We start from the raw sequence: 20,880 nt of genomic DNA, 5'->3' as shown, positions 1-20,880 counted from the left end.
TAAGCTTAATTTAATGAAGAACACTCACAAGTGAAGTTGGCAAACTGTGAAAATGGGAGTATTAAATTGAAAGGCCTATGTTACTGGGCTGGGGGAAAACATTTCAGTGAGCTGTCTGGAGAAAAAAACCCCAAAAAAACACAAAATGCAGGGCAGGGTGGAACTTGAAATGTTTTCTCTGCCTCACTAGTTACACTGATTTGGAGTGAAAATTCTCTAAGCATTTTGGCAATATGTCTACTTTTTATCAGAAAAAAAAACATTAAGTGAAACTGACTTTCTTTCAGTCAGCATTTTGGACAGCTGTATTGAAATGCCATAGTTACATAAGCTCCCCCTCTTCTCAATATCTCAGCGTGTGACTTGAATTTCCTCTCTATTACAGTACAACTTTCCCTGACAAATACTCCCCCCCTCTTTAAAGATAAGACTTTCTCTCCAGACATCTCTCTCATTCGCAATTTAGGTTTGCTTTATTAGCATGACATGAAAGTTTGTCTGCGCTGACGAAGCATTTGAGAGAAAAGTGATAAATAAAACAAATATATAGAGAAATGTGTAATAATATGAATTAATAAAGTAAACAGAAAAACTTAGAGAACATGTATACGTGGTATGTTTGTATTCATACTTTCATATATGAATCTCTGTGCAAAATGTATATTATACAAACATACAGCATCCATGCAAAGTGATAAATCTACATAAGACAAGTCATACACACAGTATACACACATACCTAGACAAAGCTGTGTGTGTGTGTGTATGTATGTTTGCCTGTTGGCTTCCTTCTCAAAGCTAGAACAGAAGTCATGTGTGCTAAATCCAGATTCCATAAATCAACATCAAGAAGACCGAAGATCTATAAATAAAAGGAAACACACGAACACACCTCTACATACACATGGCACACACAAAGATAAACACACGACCATGTTTTCCTACCTGCATGCTGTGACCTCCACATTATTCCAAGGCATTATTTTCCATTTTAATCATCCATCCGTTTTCATTACCTGTTTGTAGTGCCACAGGGCTAACACATACAGACAAACAACTTTTATTTTATTTAGTAACTTTCTCATGCTGAGAAGAATTCCTGATATTGACCAGAACCTAACACTACAAATGTATGTTAAAATATACAGTTAGAAGAAGGGTTTAACAAGAAGTTAAAAAGGCGTGTTTGTGTTGCTGATGTTCCTCAACATCTTCCTCTCCCCGGCTGGCTTTTCAACACACTCTTTTTTCAGTTTCTCTGTGTGACTCTCCATCTCTCCCCCCCCCCCCTCCCTCCCCTCACTCAGCCTCTTTTGACATCTCATCTTCTCAGACCTGCTTATTGTGAAACTCACTGACTCTTACTACAGTATCTCTCTCAACCTCTCCCTCTCTCTCTCTTTTTCCCCTCTCCTTCTCTCCATCCCTCAGTATTTCTTATCTACCAGATGACTCACCATATTTCAACGTCAGATATTTTCTCTCCCAGAAGCTCAAGAGCTGCATGCCGCTTTAAGAATCGCTGACAATCTCCAAATACACATACGCGCGCACGCCGTATATCCTCGCTTGCTCTTAAGTGTGTATATAGTGTGCGCTCCCACATACACAGGTACACATATTTGACACTTACAGGTGTGTATATCCCCGACAACACAGCTGAACCAACAATCTAGAAAAACATGTGCACACACATGAACAAACACATACTCACACACACACACAGACACACACAGCAGTTGGCTATCTGTCCTGTCCACAGTGCAGTGGCCAGTGCTGATAACACTCTCCATTGGACCAAAACCTATCGCTCTTTACACACATACCTGGACAAGACTTTGTGTGTGTGTGTCTATGTGTATATTTGCCTGTTGGCATCTTTCTCAAAGCCTGAATAGAAGTCATGAGGGCTAAATAGACATCTAGATTTGATAAAATGTAATGACATCAATACCCATGAGCAATACCTGAAGGCAAAACACACACACACTCACTCACTCACAGATAAACACACACATCATTGGCCGCAACCACGGAAAGGTTTTCCAGGAATGTGACCTCTACATAATAAAATCTATTATTCCAACAGTTTTTGCCAACAGCACTGCAACAAAAGAGGCTTTCACGCTAGATTAAAGGATAATTTCTATTTCTGCATGTGATATTGATATGGCCCTTTGCTGAATATCCCTAAGAACCAGATAAAAATGCATGCAGGGCTTGAAATTCCAGAAGCAATTGCCATTGTGTGTGTCCGCTCATTAAAAATGTACTGTACATGCCATCTTTTTAATAATAAATGTGAATAAAACGAATAAAAAAGAAAAAGAGAAGTTTGAATGTTTTTAGCCACACTAACAGTAGTAAACATGGGCAGTGATACACTAGATATTGTTTTATCTGAGCCATTTTTTCACTAAAATGCTAATTAAGTTTTACTTTCAACCGGGACGAGCTAGGGGTCAGTTGGAAGTAACATTAGCTGCTAACGCTAGTGTTAAAGTTCCTGTCTGTAACTTTTCTGTTTCTCCCAACATATTTTATGATACCGGTGCACTTTTTGAAGAATGCAAATGTAAACGACAGGCAGTGGTAAACACGGTGGTATCCGCATTTCTTTCAGTCTGTGAATTTGGGGTGTGATTGGGTCAATATCACGGCAGCAGGAGAGGAGTGGGTTGCACTCATACACACTCACAGAGACTACAGTCACAGTGCAGAGAGAGATAGACAGGGGACTTTGGGATGATCGTTTGTTGACAGCTGAATCGTTTTTATCCAAATTTTGCGCCTCATTTGGGTTGGATCTGTGGTGGTTTATCAATGTAGCCAAATCTCTGACTCTTGTATTGGTTGTCCAATACATATCAGTTAATCTTTATACCAATACTTTGGACTATGGGAGGAAACCGGAACACCAAGAAGAAAAATATGCAAGCACATATCCCTCTCGCTGTGAGGAAACATTCCACCCTGAAACTCTAATTTCTTGTGGAAAATCAATTATTGTCTTTGTACTTATATTAAGACTTTTCTAAATCACCTCAATACACTCGTACTTTTTTTTTCCTACAGGCTGAATGTCACACATTTTAACTGTGCAATGACATGCTGTGCTGCAATCATACACCTTTGTACTGCATCCTCACATCATGTTGTAACTGTGCTGAGATACTATGGTCATAAATTGAAGCCTCCACCCTCAAACTGAGCTGTATCGTCCTGGTAAACTGATTGAAATCGACATACATGGTAATGCAGGTGGCTTGAGCAGAAGGGGTTTTAATAGAAGGCTTGTCATGTTCACCTTGTGTTACTTTTTAATACTTAGTCATAGTCTCTGCAGCTGAGTTTACATTTCTGTTTGTATCGATGTAACACGTAGCAACCTTGCCGTGTTGTCAGAGCCATAATGAAGTGAGTCAAGCTGTGCTGTTACGGCAAACACAACATTTCTGCTGTTGTTTTACACTTAGAGCTTTCCGACAACAAAACACAGGAAGGCCTTTATTGAAGAGCAGCTACTGGAAATGAAGCCTAAACTTGGCTAGGCACCAACAGCTAACTCTTTGTTTGACAAAACATATTAACTTTCGTTTTGACTATTTGAAAATGAATCATCAATATTACAAGAGAGGCATTGTAAAGGAGACATTAAGCAAAAGGTTTACTCTTCTTCTTGTAATGTGCAACAACTGAAATCAACCACAGTAAACTTTTATAAAGGTTGATATACAGAGAATTAAATCATGGAATAAAGACTTCTTCCAGTTTTATTTGTGAGGACCTGCATGATAAATTATGTCTGTCATCCTGGGACCCAGGCACAAACATCTTACTGAAGTAGTCATGAGGGGACCCGATGACCACAGATCCATTAAGAGTTCTGGATCTTGACCTTAACTTTATGAGTCCAGACTGTAGGGAATCATGCATGTTAAAAACAGATAATAAGTCATGACATGTTGATTCATTCTGACCTTCTGGCAGACAGAAGACACAAATCACATATGCCAGTGAGGGAGGTCTGTGTATGTAATAGAAAATATGAGCATTCAGACATGCTTCCATACGTCTCTGTTAAAGTGAGATCATGCGTTCATACTTGCATGCATTGTGTGTGCGTGTCTCGGCATGGGGTGGATGTATGTTTTCATCCTTTCATTCTATTTTGTGTGTATGTATGTGTGAGTGTGTGTGTGTGTGTTTGTGTGTGTGTCCAACAGACGTTTAGCAGTCATCAGACCAGCCAGGCACCAGTCCCAGACAGCGAGGTCAGAGTCATTCACTAATCATATTAACATTCCTCCATAATGACACAATGCATAACTCTCCCTTTTCAGTCTTTTTTCTCTCTCTCTCTCTCCCTCCATCCATCTGCTTCACTCATGCTTTCTGTTTCAACCCCTCCTTTCATTGCTATGTTTCTTTCTTGATTTTTATCTACATCACCACCTCTTTCTTTTTAACTGTTATGTTCATCTCTGACGTTCAGCGGTTTGCTCATTTGTTGACTTTACTCCTGTGTGCTTTTCTGAATTTTCCCTCTGTTCTTCCTCACATTAAATTCCATCTTGTCTTTCTTTCTTTCTTTCTATCTCCCTTCTTTCTTCTCAAATGACTTGCTTCCTTGTGGATCCAGCAGTAGGTCCCCAATTTAATCCTGAGGGCACATAATTAGGGGAAATGATTAGTACCTTGTACAAAGGGGAGGCAGTAGGTGTTGAATTTAGAGTTGGTCATGGTTGGACACATATTTCACAGACTTTTTAAAAAAAATCTATTATTTATTTTATTATTTTTAGCTATTTCCCTTCATCTTTTCTAATTTAAAATAAAATAAAGGTCACGACTGTTGTCTACAACTGTGTTTGATTAGGTTTATTTAAAGTCAACACAGTGGATTTCATATTTGCACTTTGATAGAATGAAAACAGAAAATAATAAAGTTACACATAATGAAAGAACTATGCCTTTCTATCTGTTCGTAAGAAGAAAAAGGTTCATTCTGCAAGTCACAACTTCTTCAGACTTACCGGATAAACACTGATTTCTAATCATAAAAAGGAGCAGAATTCTGCATACAGATTTTCAATACTATAGTGTTGAAAAACGTCATGGTAGACTGTCAGATTTTCTCAGATAAATATGTGTAAAGGACCAGTGAAGTTCCATCAGTGCAGTTAGTGGTGATCCAGACCAAAAACAGTTACCACGGTGGAAACAATGTCATGTTTTGTTGCAACGATTGAAAGGTAAATTGTGGGAATATTATGCTCTAATTACAAAGAAATCCACCAGGAATATGTGCTTGCATGTATGTGATTGGCCGATGCAACACCTTGCTGTATGACTCCACATTACGTTGCAGCAGAAGTTGAGCCTGATTTAACTTTTTTTTTTTTCCAGAGCTCTCTGCGTTGGTACTGCTACACTACGCCCACAGGGCAGAAGTGTGCTCAGTTTTGTGTTGCTTTACGCATTTTTATTTGCTTAGACAATGTGTGTGTATGTGCGTAAGGGGATCTCTATCAACACCAGGTTTTCTTCTACTGTTCTCCAGCCAAATCAAATGGAGGCTGTGTGGCTTGGCTTGGACCGGTCTGACTCAAAATAGTTATGCGTTTGGCTTGATGCTCTGCAGCAGTGGCTCTAGTTGCTTTCATATGAGCTTGCAGTTAACTCCTCACTGCACACATGCATACACACACACACACATATATAATCATACTTTTCTGGAAGCTACCATTGCAGGTTTTTTGAGTATTCCTCAAACACACACCACATTAATGCATACACCCACACGCTCGATCTGGGTCAGTCAGTGTGAATGATTTAACTGTTAATGGCTCCAAATCTCGGACGATAAGTCAGTCGTTAATTGCTCCAGTCAGTCATAACTACCGAACCTTGCTGAAGATTACCTCATGACTCAGTGTGTGTGTGTGTGTGTGTGTGTGTGTGTGTGTGTGTGTGTGTGAGAGAGTGAGAGTTTGGCTAAGTGGCGCAGTGGTCCATGGGGACTGAAAAGAGACAGAAAAAGACCGTAGGAGAGACAGAGGAACAATAAATGTCTGACCATGAGTGTATCTCTATTATTGACTGAGACAGTGAGAGGATGTATATCATAGCTGTGTGTGTGTGTGTGTGTGTGTGTGTGTGTGTGTGTGTCTGCGTGTGTCTATGATAGTCCCAGTAGACGCAGCCATGTGTCTGGGTCCACTGAGTCGGCACTGATCCCATCTTGTCTGACTTGAGGATTATAACCTCCTGACCTGCTGCTAGGGGTTCACACATACACACACACACGCACACACATGCAAACACACATTAGTGAGTGCTGGACCTCCCTTACATCACTTATATCTGTTACATTACTAACATAAGGCTAGACAGGTAAGGAGATAGAGAAAAGAGGAGGCAAAAGAGAGCGATAAAACATAAGCTCATGACGAGTGAGGGAGTGAGACAGAGCAGTAGGATAAAGATAAAAGAGGGAGGAGAAGATAAAGTAATGATTGAGGAAGGGAGACATGGAAGAATGTTAAGTAATATTCAAAGTGCATTAATTGTTTGCCGGCTTTTCATGCTAATATTTTAACTTGTAGAGGCTGTACAGTAAAAATGCTGCACACTAAAAAAGGAAAGCTTGTCAAATGTAGAATATCTGTTCTCTGATTGCTTTGAATTTGCCTCTCCCCTCTTCCCACTTATTTTCTCCGGTCTTGATCCCTCCCTCTTTCATTCTCGCAGTTGCTCTGGATCATCAGGGTAAGCCCAGTTTCCTTTCTGTTCCATTAGATTCAGCACATTTGTACCGTTCCAATACTTGTCCTTATAAGGCCAGAATGAGTAACAGCGTCGGGCTCAATCCCATGATCGCACAGGAAGCACCACCATCTGACTGCAAAGTATGTATTTGTCTGCAGATGCGTGACTATGTACATGTGTGCCCGTGTGTGTGTGTGTGTGTGTGTGTGTCCGATCATGTATTATTGTGTGTTTGTGTGCCTCTCGGGGCGATGCTGTCTGTGTCACTCCTGAGCCACGTAACCTTTGCAAAATAGCTTATCTTAGTCATTCTGATCTCTACTTCAAAAGAATCTGACATTCTTTATTAGTGTATCATTCATTTCTTCATCCAGTCAGTCATTCTTGTATTCACTGAAGCCAACAAGGGAAGTGCAGGTCTTACCCTGCTGTTTCTGGAATAATGCTGATTTGTTAGATGATAAATTTACTTTGGATGTCTCCTGAGTCGCTAGAAACTAAACCTTATCCAATTTGCGCAATGGGTAAAATTTGTAATGTTATTCAATCTTAGTCTAATCTGTCAACAAAGTAAATAAAGGGCCTTTTCTGCAAAAAAAAAAAAAAAAAATGCTTAGCACAGGGAAAGTCCACACAGTCGAAAAGTCTCTCTTGTACAACTGAGCAGCAGTTAAATATAAGTTCATTACACTTAGGCTGCATTCAGACAGAGAACGAGAGAGAGAGAGAAAATGAGATAATATGATCCAAAGGTTTTAGTAACACCAATGTTTTTTTCCATGGGAAAACCTGTGGTTTAGTGTTAGCACTTGGTAGAAACATGTGTGTGCATGTTTGAGTGTGCACATGTGCTTTAAGTGTGCATGCCTATGTGTTAGCATGCTGGCTTTCTGAGGCTGCTTGCGTGCGTCTATGTGCATATGCGTGCATACACATGTGTGTGTGTGTGTGTGCTGATTGAGCAAAAAAAAAAAAAAAATCACATATTAGACTCCTTTGTAATGCATCGCCTTCAAATCAGAAGCACAGAAATGCAGTCTGTGAGTGTGTGTTTGCTGCCAGCAGTGCAGTCTTTGGTGATTGGGTGATGTGGTTCAGTATATTCCAGTGGATTTATGGTCACCCAGAACTGGCATTAATAATGGAGACTGGAGAAATATGGCCTTACTTGGTACAGTCTGCACGCTGAAGAACAAAACTCTTCACTTATTCTCCTTTTCTCTCTTTGGTTCTAAAACTCTGCTTTTGCACTTGTTCTGACTACTATATTCACATGTGTGTAATACATGTACTGTTCTTTTATCAATATTTCCATCCTCCTCTCTGTCGAAGTGATTGAATGCAGTGACAGGACGATATAGTATGTATAAATGGACAGACTTATCAATCCTCTCGACCAACCCAATCAACAATATTTCATTCCCCAATGTCATATTTAATAGAAAAATAATGATGTACCTCTTACTGGAGAGGGAGGAATGGGAAACAGAGAGGTTTAGAGAGAGAGAGGAAAAAAATTCTGAAAGAACATGAACCAGACTGAATGTGATGGAAAACTAAATTAAAATAGAGTAAGAGAGAATGGATTGAGAGAGAGCTGAAAAACATTTTTATGTAGAGCACAAACAACTCTCTTAACCCTGTCTGTAATAACAAAGAGCAACACTCAGCTACAAGGTTTACTGCGGTCTCTTTCTACCAATAGAGAGTTGGGGTTCGATCCCCTGCCTGTCCACCTATAAAACACCCAAGGTAGCGTGGCTATTTCTATTTTATAATGGCTGAAATCACATGAACAGTTTGGAGGTCATGAAGGAGTGGGTTATGTGAGTCTGTATATATGTGTGTGTGTGTGTGTGTGTGTGTGTGTGTGTAAAGAGGGAGGGCAGAGGGGCTTTGTCTGCCCAAGCATGGTTATAAAATGACAAATATCTAATTATCTGCCAAAATATCCAATTTTGGAGGTTTTGCTGCATATTTATAAGGCTTACATTTACAGCACTATTCTGACAGGAATTTTTTTCCAAGCAGAACCTGTAATTGGAATTATTACCCATGATGGCTGATTTATGTACACAACCAACTGCACCGGCACAGTCAGAAAGTATTAAGGGCAATGAAGCATTTAGGTTGTGTTGGCTCTGTAATCCACCATGTCCCCCAGTTTTAGGGGATAGAAAGTAACTAAATTTCTTCCAAACCCCCCCCCCCCCCCCCCAACAAAAAAAACAAACCTCAAATCCCTTAAAGGTAAATTCAGTGATTCTAATCCAATACACTTTTTGTCCAATTCAGTGATTATCTCCTCATGGTTGCTAGCTGTCCATTCTGTGTGTGCACTGTGTTCATACTCAGCACTGGCTCTGTAAACGAGCATGTAAACACAGTGACTCAGAGCGAGCCACGCAACACTATTCCAATTCACATAGAAAGCCTTTTCTCATGGCACAAATACACTTCCATTTTATTAAATGTATCAATCCGGACTGAATCCGAAACCCACCACTTTGTTTTGTTTTTTAACGCCCTGAGTCTGTTTCTGTCGCGTTTAGTGAAGCGTAATCTGAGCAGACAGCTGTTTAAATCACACAAATATCCCGCTGTATATGCATTTTGAACTTTTTAACCGCATCAATGAATCAATAAATACAATTCGATTTCATCCCGCCGAGCTGACATACAAACTCTTTTTGGTTCAGTGAACGTCTGCTGTCAGTCAGCCTGTTGAAGGCGGTTTGGCTGGCTGCTGTCCTCTCGGCTCCCCAGGAGCTGCAGCTGACAGACGGCCGCTTCCGTGGACAGAGACGCCGAACGCAGGTCGAGTGAGAAGTGGGGAGGCCGCAGAGAGGCGGAAAGTGTGGATCGACCGTTGTGCTCACATGAGGCTGAATTTTTTTCCTGCTGTGATAATATGTGAGAGGAACAGCTGACACACTCTAGATTCCACCATGTTTCTCTTTTGGTCGTCGCCATGGCAATGCACGTCCATGAATTTGGGGTGCTGAAGGAGCACCGAGGGAGGGGTGTATTTGTTTGGGTGTTTTGTTCAAATATCAACAATCTTTCTCCAGAATGACTGACTCTACCTTTAAATCCCATTCAATTAACAACTGGATGAAACAGCCCTTAGCAGCCGTTCATACCTTAGGGGTTGTTTTAGCACAAGAGGCTGCATCGGTGGGGGTGTATTGTTTAAGGTGAGACATGAAATACAATCCAGTTTGAGTAACAGATCCATGAATTAGAAGGATTATCAGATGCCAAAACACTGCACAGTGGTTTATAATACTCTGAGATGGGATTTTACAACTCTGGAAAGTTATCACGGCAGCAAATATTTTATCTTTTGTCGCAACGATCGCAAGATACACTGTAGAAATACTGCCTTCATTTTACAAGGTAATCTCCCAGAAATGTGCACAACTCTGATTTACCACCGCAACAAGTTGTGGAGGTCGCATTGCAGCAAAATACGACTGGACTGTCCTTATTCAAAATGATTGAGGGCAAGGCAAGAAGATTTTATTTATATAGCACATTTCATTACAGCTTTACACACACACACACACACACACACACACACACACACACACACACACACACAATAACTGAGTAGCTACGAGCGCCTTCACCAGATCTGGATTTTTGAGTGAAGGGGGAATTTAATCAAACCATAACAAAGTAAGAACCTGCAATGAAGATCTTCAATAGTGAGAGTACAACTGTGAAAATATCAAAGATTAGATTTCACAGTTTTTCAATGAAGAGTGGAATACACATCTTCCCCAATGCCAGAAATACTACATATTCATGGCACAGAGTTCCAAAAACAGCATTTCCCCACTCACAAGCGTTTCCCATTTATATATCAGTAGGGGAGAGGTCCTCGTGAGGGTGTATCTGGTGTACTAGAAAATGTCACTACAAAAGGTAATTCATCTATTCATCGTCTCACAGAAGCAACACAATGAGACGAGCTGATTCTTTTACAGGATAAAGGTCCAAGACAAAATGTGAGAAATGCTGGGAAAAAATGTTTACCCCGAAGAACCAGATCCCTCACCTTAATTCACCCTGGTGGACTCTGTGCAGTGCCACTGTTTTACTCTGCTTTTTACAGCATGGAAAAACAGTGTTCGTTGTTAGTCATGGGTCTCAGTGGGTGACTAATATACCCACATGCACACAGATCATGGCACTAAATTGTCTTATCATTGTGAAAAGGCTCTCTGTCTTAACTCAAGTCAATACCTTGTGTCAGTGTCCCAGTATGTATGATCTCTTTTAGTTTTTGTCTGTGTTTAAAGATGGTGTCAAGATCATTAAAAGGGAAGCTGTGAAGCTGTGAACATTAGAGTCTGTTTACAGGTCTTGGGGAGTACTACTGCATATGCAAAAAAAAAAAAAAAAAAAAGGTTATATAAGGATTTGTGGCTCCAGAAGTAACTGCACAATATCTGATGAACTGCCTCAACTAATGTCACAAGTTTGAAATTGAAAAAAAAAAAGGGGGGGATGTGCAGCTTGAGGCTATCAATTCAAGGCTAAATTAGCTGCTACTAGCATAACACACCCAAATCACTAACTGGTCGAGTTGCACTGTGGGTAATGTAGTTAGGAAGAATGCATGGAATCAAAAAAGAGGAGATCTCTGGTTCTGCTGCATCAATTGTGACTGGATGATTTTTTTTAAATGTCCACCCTGAGTCTAACAATGTTACAGTGATGCAAGGCTAAACTGGTTGAGTACTCTTTTAAATCATGTTTTCCATATAAGGTTAATTTTACAGAACATTAATGAGCTGAATAACACTGTTACTAAGATTGATGTAAGGCTTTTATGTAAATTCACACTGTGTTGCACACTGTGCGCATGTTGAAGGTATCAGACAAACAAACTCAAAAAGATTTTACAGTTGGTTCAAAGCTGAGTAAGATAAAAATAAGCAGGTTATGGGAATCGCGTGCTGAGATTTTCCCAAATTCTATTGTGAATCACACAATGGTATGCCTGTCTCTAGATGGTAACAGTGACAAGGTTAGGGAGAACATTGGATCCAGTTCAGAGGACTGGAACCTTGAAGCAAAAGACAAAGGGAAACAATCCCAGAAACACACACACACACACACACACAGCAGAAAGAATATACAAAAAAATGTAGACGCACACACACACACACACACACAGACGCACACAACTGTCTCAGGATAGGACCGGGCATAGTTCTGACAGTACAGGGAATTCAGTATTAATCAACAGGATATGATACAAGATCCTCTTATAACAGTGCACAGGCAACATTTGGAGGTGGCAAAGATGAGCAATTCTGCTAATGTTAGGTCCAGGAGCATTTAGGTATTTCTGATCTTCACTGCCAATAACAACCAAACTAAATTTGTTCCATACACATGTTGGGAAGCTGTGACTTCTACTTTTAAATGTTGCCTACGCAGGATTATCTTCAGATGAAGAAGGAAAAGAAAAAAAAAAAAAAAACGGCTGCTACTGAAACTACAATTCCATGACAACTTTCTTTTGAATGTTAACCACAGGATAAGAGAGGGTAAATTAAAGATTATGGTGTCCAGGGTTACTGCTCTATCTATACCGTTTGATATAGAAAAGTCAAATGTACCAATACCATACATACAGTATGTTAAAAAGGCTGTTGCTATGGTTGACCCAAACACTTTAAAAAGGTGACAACTGAACCACAAGACTTAATTTTCTGGCTGTAACGTTCCAATATAACAGAATAAAGACCATAGCTTATGTTCATTCTTATAAAATCAGTGTTATGGGCATGAACATGGCTAAAGGACTGATTTCCAGGCTCTAACCTTCCTTTGCAGAAGCACTGCATGTGTGTATGTGTTTGTGAGGGTAAAAGACGGGTGGAATATCAGATTAGTAAATAAAAACCTTGTGATCGTCTAGTTGAATTCTGTTGGGTCCGATTTCAAAGTGTCTTAGATGGAACGGACGTTATGTCGACTGGAATAAACAAAAAAACTGCAGGGAACAGCTAGCAGCCCCCTGGTATTGAGCTGTAATAGTGGGTATAGAAAACGGTTGAATGGATCAAAAACATAATCACTAATCCACTTAGATGATTTATTCTCGTGCTGACTTTTTCGAGCAGACATCCTTCTTCAGTATGCAAACTGGCACCCTGAAGATAGCAGAGGTGTGCTGTATGACATAAATAAATGCATCACACTTCATTATGTGAATTAATAACACTAATTTACTTTGTTGACATGCTGTCCTGCTAATGATTTTTACTTTTGAGGGTTTGGCACCTAAAGCGGAGCAGAGCATGTTGATTCAGTATTATTTGGATCATGTCACACACTAATAAGACTATACATTTTATATGGAATATTTCTAGCTAATTCTCTTCAACAACTACGCACTTTCCAATTATATATTGGTATAATTTCCATGTTTACTAAACTTACTTATTCCTACACATTAGGAGACATAATTATAATATGGACATTATTAAATAATGAACAAATACAAATGTCAACATACATTTTTAAAAACTGCCTATAGGCTCATTCTATGCCAAGTCTAAGTAATTTAAACCATTTAATCAGAATTGATTTGGCAAATACATTTTGTTGATTGAGCCATTTTGGAAATGTTACAGAAGAATTACTCTTCCGATGGCTTGATCACATTAGTGTCTTAAAGCTGCCGCGGGTCGGCATAGCAACACACACACAGTCATGACTAGCTAGCTAGCAAACCATAATGGAGGAGAATTAATGATAAAAGGACATTAGAAATAAGAACAGGACATCCTGTTAACCTTGATCAACACGTCTGCCCAATTTGATACCAATCCGTTACCAATCCATTGCCATGAACCACCCGAAATTTTAAGCAGACTCCCCACTTTGAACACAGAGTAAGTGAGCTGAAGTCTTCACTAAAGTCCCAACAGGTTCCCTTCATCAAACATAGAGACAAGAAAAAAAAAGGCTAAAACAGAGGAGGGCTGAATGAGCTCAACTGGAAGTTCCAAGACAAGACAGGACACACAAGATTAGTGTTGCCAATACATTTAAGGCCAAAGTGGGTCTGTGGACCTTTCAACTGGGAAAAAAAACCCCACACTTCCCTCACTCAGATAGACTGGCACAGAATGTGAGAAAAGCTTGTGCTCAACAGTTCTGTGTCCATTTGGATTAAGTGGCAGCACAATTTGACAGGTGTTTTCAGTGATTGCATGAAATGGAGGTCAGTCAAATTCATCACAAATGTCTTTCTTTCAATTGGCAGCGGGGATGTATATGTCATGTTTCAGGATACTTTTTTTTTTTTTTTTTTTACTAAATGGTGTGGAAATGGAAATAATTGGACTGCAAAGTGAGACTGAATTGCAAGCCAGGACAAAGGACTTTTGAGGTAGTGGAAAAAATAACCTAACTTCTTGTCTTGTGCACTGAAGTCCACTATAGCTGCACTCATCTTTGACTTTTTGAGACTAGGTGTCTTTATAAATAAGTAGTCCCAGCCAGCACTGAGGGGTTTCAATAGTTTGGAGTGAAGCATTGTATAGTATCTAATAGCGTCTTGACTATTTCCCTTTTGTTGTCATATAGTACAGGCTGTTTTTTTACATTAATCGTTTTACAGTATATGTGCGTGAGTGAAAGGCCAAAGGGTAGAGGAAGATAAAGGAAGAAGAGGTGGATGTCAGAAAGGAAAGGAAGGAGCAAATGTTTGCTGTCTTAATCACAATTCCTACGGGTGAAGAAAGATATGAGTTTTCCGCTTTTTTCCAGTTGATGTACATGGGCAATAATAACCGGACAATAAAGCGAGAAGAGGAAACGGCTTCTTACGTTGGCTCAAAGATCTCTGGAGGAAATTGATATCAGTCCTGTAACATTAAACATTTGTCATGCAAGTTGGCTAAAAATAAGTTCGTCCACAATCTCCCTGGACAAAAACATATTCACTTATGTGGAATATTTCTTATGGTTGGCTCAAATTCAAACGATAGCGTTATGGTCTGTCGACACCATTAACGCATTATAAATGTATTTTTCAGGCTGTAAACAAAGGCAATTTTTTAAAATAACTGGAATCAGAAGGAGAGCATGGACAGGAAGATAAAGATGTGAATAACATAATGTAATGCAACAAAGTATGAAAAGAAAAAAAAAAAGGTGTAAGCCTAACAAGCTCTTCACAGGATTAACACGTTTAGAGATGAAGCAAAATAAAACTACAAGCACAGTGAAGAGACAGTATTTTCTTAATCTGAGGTTTCTATACCGTTTTTCATCTCACTACAACATTTCATTAGTAATTAAATGACTAACTGCAAATGAACACACATATCTAAACTGAAAGTACAGGAAAAAACTAGATGAAAGCTTTTCGCTATAATTAAATCCTATAATAAAAGCTGTGTCACACCGCCCACCATAACAATTGGCTTCATACCCTCTGTGTAGGACTGTGTATGAGTGTGTATGTGACAGCAACAGCGCCCTGTTGATTTAGTTCCCCTTCTCCTTAGGGAGAAAGTCTGTTGTTGTCTTCCAAAATACACACACCCACCCACAAGCACACAGTGTACTCACTTGGAAACAAACTTGTGGTGTGGCTTTTGTTGCTTGATAATTGTTTTTAGGCAAACATAATTTTGCTTGAGGAGACAGCTAACCCATAACCATGAATCAATGAGATGGTAATGGACCTATAGGGGGAGGGTGGGGGGGGGCACATTCAGGATACTTTGGCAACACTGCAACACTCTCTCTCTCTCTCTCTCTCTCTGTCTGCTTGCCTCGATCCCTCGTCTCGCTCTCTCTCCTCTACACTTAAGTTTCCGTTGCTTTTACTTTCATAGTCATTCAACAAATCTACAAAATATATATATAAAAAAACTTCTTAAGGAGAAACAAACAAAACAATAAAAGTGAAACTGAATTAGTTTGCTTTCAGCTCACCTCCATAACCAGTATGTTTCCCTCTACAATCCCACAGAAAGCGAGTCAGGTAAATAATCGCCTCTGCTTTAATTAAAAAAATGCTTCATCCCTAATGAGAGGGGCTTGGTAGGTGCTGTGGTGATTGCTACTGGTCTTGTTTTCTTTTGATTTTTATTTCTTTTCCTTTTTTTTTTTTTTTTACTTTCAAATTTCAAACTTAATTTCCACCTCTGAAGCATGCTAATTGCTCTCCCTCAACGCTTTATAAACAACTACAAAGTTTTCTCATTTGGAGGCAGAGAACAGTGTAATGCGTGGCTATCGATTGCAAAGGGGGGGAAAGGAGATTGCCCCTGGCTGGTCACAAACCAAATGACTTTTAGATCTGAATTAAAGTGGGGCGGGTATAAATGTGTGGATACAACGACAAAAGTGCTATATTTCTAAATCATTCAATGTTAATTTCAGTATTGTGTCACATAAAACCCACTTCATTACACCCCTAAACCTAAATAAATGGAAAATAAACTACTGTGTGGGACTGCAACTTATGATTTTATCATCAATTAATCTGATTATTTTCTTGATTAATTGTTTGGTCAATAAAATATCAGAATAGAGAGAGATACTCATCACAATATTGTGGAAACCCAAGCTGACATCATTAAATTGATCTAAAAACCCACAAATATGACATAGAAATAAGAAATAAGACAAAGAAAAAGCAGAGAAAGCTCATAACTGAGAAGAATGTTTGACATTTTTGCTTGAAAAATTGAATTATTAAAACATTTTCCGATTCACTTTCTGTTCAGCTAATCGATTAATAGACTGATTGTTTCAGCTCTACTGCAGAGTTTGGTATGCTGTGTTTAGTACAGGTCTGTCTAGCTGATGTAAAAAAGTGTAAGGCAACTAATTTAATCCTGTAGTTAAAAATCTTGGTATAATATTTGAATCCAACTTAAATTTTAATCATTATGGTAAATGGTAAATGGACTGTACTTGTATAACGCCTTTCTAGTCTTCCTGCTGAATGGTACAGGGGCTACCATGCAAAGTCCCAACCTGCCCATCAGAGATCTAATCATTCATACACATTCACACACTGATGGCAATTTGGGGTTAAGTGTTTTGCCCAAGGACATATCGACATGCGGACTGGAGGAGCCAGGAATCGAACCGCTGATCTTCAGTCTTATTTTTATCAACTTGAGAATATTTCAGCGATTATGCTGAATGTTTAAGACACTTAGACTGTTCTACCTGCCTTCATTTTGTCAAATCTTGATAACTGCAACGCTCTTTTTACCCGTCTTACTCAAGAAGCGTTAGATAGTGATGTGATGGCATAAAATTACATTAAATTACATGATTTAGCCTTTTTTCACACTCGTTCATTTTAGAATTGATTTTAAAATTTAGACTTTTTGTACTGCCTGGCCTGACACCTAACCACATTACTGAACTGTTAAGATCCTCCAGCAGTGGCCTTTAAGCTTTCCCAGAGTTGAGGCTGAGGACCAGGGGTGATCAAGCATTTTCTGTAAAGGCCCTGAGGCACTGCGATGATCTGCCTGAGGGGATCCATTTCGTTCAATTATTGTCCTCCTTTGAATCACTTCTCAAATCTTTCTTTTATAGCTTACTCCAATTCTGGTTCATTCAGCTCCATATTTTACCTCCTTTTGTTTTACTTTAACAGATAGAAAACTGATATTACAGCGCTGTAATCCTACAGAAGAACAGAGCACTAATATAAGGAGGAGGGATATGGGGTTATAATGATTGCAGTGACTGAAAGTATATGGACTCCAACACAAAATGCTGTGGTAGCTCAATGTTCTTGCAACTAAAAACACCTCTTGCATGTCTTGCTGGACCAGCACCCATCCTGGGATCGCTCTGCTTCCCTGGCTGTCGGCGCCATTTTGTCGGTGAGGTTTTGGAAATCTTGCAGGAGTTCAGCCTCACTTCATGTCTCTCTCTCTCTTTCTCTCTCTGAATGTCTTTATCCTTCCCTCTCTCTCCTCTGTGAATAATATATTTTCTTGTCTCTTCTCTCATTTATGTGACTGGTGTAAAGCCCCCTGAGGCAAATTTGTGATTTGTGATATTGGGCTATACAAATAAAACTGACTTGACATTTATTCATTAATGTATTTTGTCTTTTAACCACACCATAATGAGGTTTGACAGCATCCGGGTACTGAGGTAAAGCATCTGACTCTCCAACTTAGTACGAATTGGCCTCTTTAAGATCACGGTGCAGTGATTAAACTGTGCTGCAATAAACCTGTCCGTTTGTCATTTAGTAGATTAATTTTAGCTCCATTGTGAGGAATTAATTTTGGTTGCTCAGTTATTTTCCTTATTTCTCACAAAAAGCCATGAAATGTCGTGTTATGTGAGAAGAACCGAGGTCGAGTGAAATCCAGTGAAGTCGGTGCGTGCGCTGAGAAGAATACTGTACTCAAAGATACTTGTGCTGCGTCTCTGAATGAGAAAGGGAATAAAAGATGCTCTTGGTTTTACTGCGGAGCCTGAAGTCACCTGAATTACTGTTTAAATTTCACTGACAACAGCAAGTAAATATTCCATGATGCCAACTTTAAGTTTCAAAATGTCCTTTTATCCATGCTTAAATGTTGAGTGTCAAATAAATGTGGTGGGGAAGATACTAAATTTACCATTTATAGCAAAGTTATAACACAAAATAATGTCAGAATAATAGAAATAAGATCAGATACCTAGCAACATATTTATAATAGCAGGACTTACATTTGGTTAGCAACAGCAGCAAATGAAATGATTGCAGGGTGACACCTGGTACCAGTGTAGGAGGTGATTTCTAGTTAGCACATTAATAATTTAATGTTATTACAGCATCGCAGACGTGTCTTTGAGCTTCTTACAGCGTGACTCAACCGGTTTGAGCTCAAAGGAGGGTATCTGTGAGGATGTGATTGTGATTCTGTGATTTGAAAAACAGTACCTGCAGGATGACAAGCGAGTAAAAACCGCTACTTATCTCCTCTGTGTCTCATGCTCAACAAAAAGTGGATCATATCAGCGCTGTCAGCTCAATGCCTACAGGAGCCATTCACGTCACCTTGTGACTGACAGCTAAAGGGCCTTGATCACTACTAGACAGATGCAATAAAAGCAGTGATCGCTATGATGGCTGATAGAAGCAAATACACAGTGCAAACACACTATACAGAGATGCTGGTGTTGTTGTCTCATGGAGAGGCAAACTGATGAAAAGTTGAAACAAATGTAAGAGCAGAAAAGAGATCATGGGGCTATTTACTTGACATGCATCGGTGTTTGCCCGTGCCGTGTGTCTTTGTGTGTCCATGTGTATATTTGAGATCCTTACCCTGTCGTTTTCATGCCCTCTGCGCCGCGGGTCCAACTCCTCATAAGGCGGCACCATTCCCTCTCTCCTCGCCTGCTGGTATTCTCTTCTTAGCTGCTGGATCCTGTCCACACTGCTAAACACATCCACACACACACACACACACACACACACACACACATAGAAAAGATTTGAGAAACAAGCATTTAGATCAACCTGAAACACAAAAATGGATTTGGACTGGTATCTATGGGTAGTATGAAGAATTTCCCATCTCTACAGGTGCAGAATTTGACCACTAAACTGAGTAAATTTAGTTTCACTTTAAGATTCAAAGCATGTTTAATAGACATGCACATAACCAAGGCAGTGGTTTTATTTTTTGATATTAAATCTGTACATATGTTGATATTTTTCTTTGTGTTTTTTTTTGTTTTACAAAATTATAGCACTATATATTTACTATATTATGTCTTACTATGTGTATATGATATATATTTATTTTATGCCATGTATGTCATTACATATGTGCCTGCACATTGTTATATGACAATTCAATTGAATTGCTCACAACTGCGTCACATCAGTATTAACACACTATATAAAAAGAACTCTGTTGGATATCACCACCTAACAGCAGTCTCCAGATGAGCCAGCCATTAGAAGTGATCTGTTTATTCAAACACTTACTGACTTCAGCCTGCAGAAATTAAGACAACAGAGTAAAAGACTAGATGAACTCACCTGCGTACATACACACACACACTACATACACACACACACACACAAAGATCAATCTCTTGCCTACATCTATATCTGTTTTTTCCATCTTTCTCTTGCAAAAAGCAAGAAGAAAAACACATCAATCATTCTATGAACATTCTTTCTCTCTGTCAACAGAGGAAATATATAGCATATCAACATTGAACCCTGGGCACCCCTGTGAGTCATGCACCTACACACATATATACACACACCAACACATAATGGAAATATGGAAAGTCATATCATACATATATGTAACCATATGCACCATTAGAACTGCAGTCTGCAATTTCTGAACCAAGATGATGGAAGGAGGAAAAATGCATCGAAATGCGCCATCACGATTTATGAAAAGTCCGAAATATAGCCACACACACACACACACACACACACTTCCTCCCTGTCTCCAAGGCAGTCTGTGACCAAAAATAATACCTTCTGAGAGGGAAAGCCAAGAGCCAGATTTCTTAGTTGCATCACAAATACTCAGCATGTAACCCGTAAAGTGTTGTGAAGATTGGTCTGTTCTAATTTGGAAACGTTTGTTTCTGTGAAAACTGGAATCTGCCAGTTTTCACAGCAGTTATTCTGATTTGTCATAGCACGGCACATTAACGACGGCTCTGTTCTATTCACATGTCCCGTCAAGTCATGACCGTGTAAGAATGAGACAGCATGAAAGCAGCCGCATGGAATTCAGCCATCATTCATTTTTATTATTTATACATAAATACATAACTGTGTTAAACATTTGGGGAAGGTGGTGGTGGGGGATATGAAAAATCAGGAATAACGCTGCTCTGAAGTGGGTTTTAGTAAATCTTGAGTACAGCTTTGGATATTCCAGTCCTAACATTTCTGCTGGTGGTTTCTCACTATTCCACTGATCATCAAGTGCTGGTAACCTGCCAATATATGCAGCAGTGTACAAGCGAAGACAGAGAAGAAGAAGAAGAAGACTGCTAGCTATTAAGCAGACGGATGGATGTAAACAATGCAGGGTTTGAAATAAAACATCAGTTTTGTGA

General features: G+C 39.3%; 1 protein-coding gene across 6 annotated transcripts in view; it reads right to left on the bottom strand.

Moving 5' to 3' along the window:
* The window catches only part of pard3bb (par-3 family cell polarity regulator beta b), a 228,620-nt gene that overhangs the window by 41,004 nt on the left and 166,736 nt on the right, over positions 1-20,880 (bottom strand). For 4 of the 6 annotated variants that reach the window (XM_044365206.1, XM_044365205.1, XM_044365208.1 and 1 more), the window contains one exon: positions 19,109-19,223. In XM_044365206.1, the coding sequence (XP_044221141.1) occupies positions 19,109-19,223 (115 nt within the window). Of the gene's footprint in view, positions 1-3,154; positions 4,664-19,108; positions 19,224-20,880 lie in introns of those variants that run through there. The other 2 variants (XM_044365210.1, XM_044365207.1) reach the window with 2 other exon arrangements.

This window comes from Thunnus albacares, chromosome 11 (genome assembly GCF_914725855.1).
Source record: "Thunnus albacares chromosome 11, fThuAlb1.1, whole genome shotgun sequence".
NCBI lineage: Eukaryota > Metazoa > Chordata > Actinopteri > Scombriformes > Scombridae > Thunnus > Thunnus albacares.
This window is presented reverse-complemented; position numbering and strand designations above follow the sequence as displayed.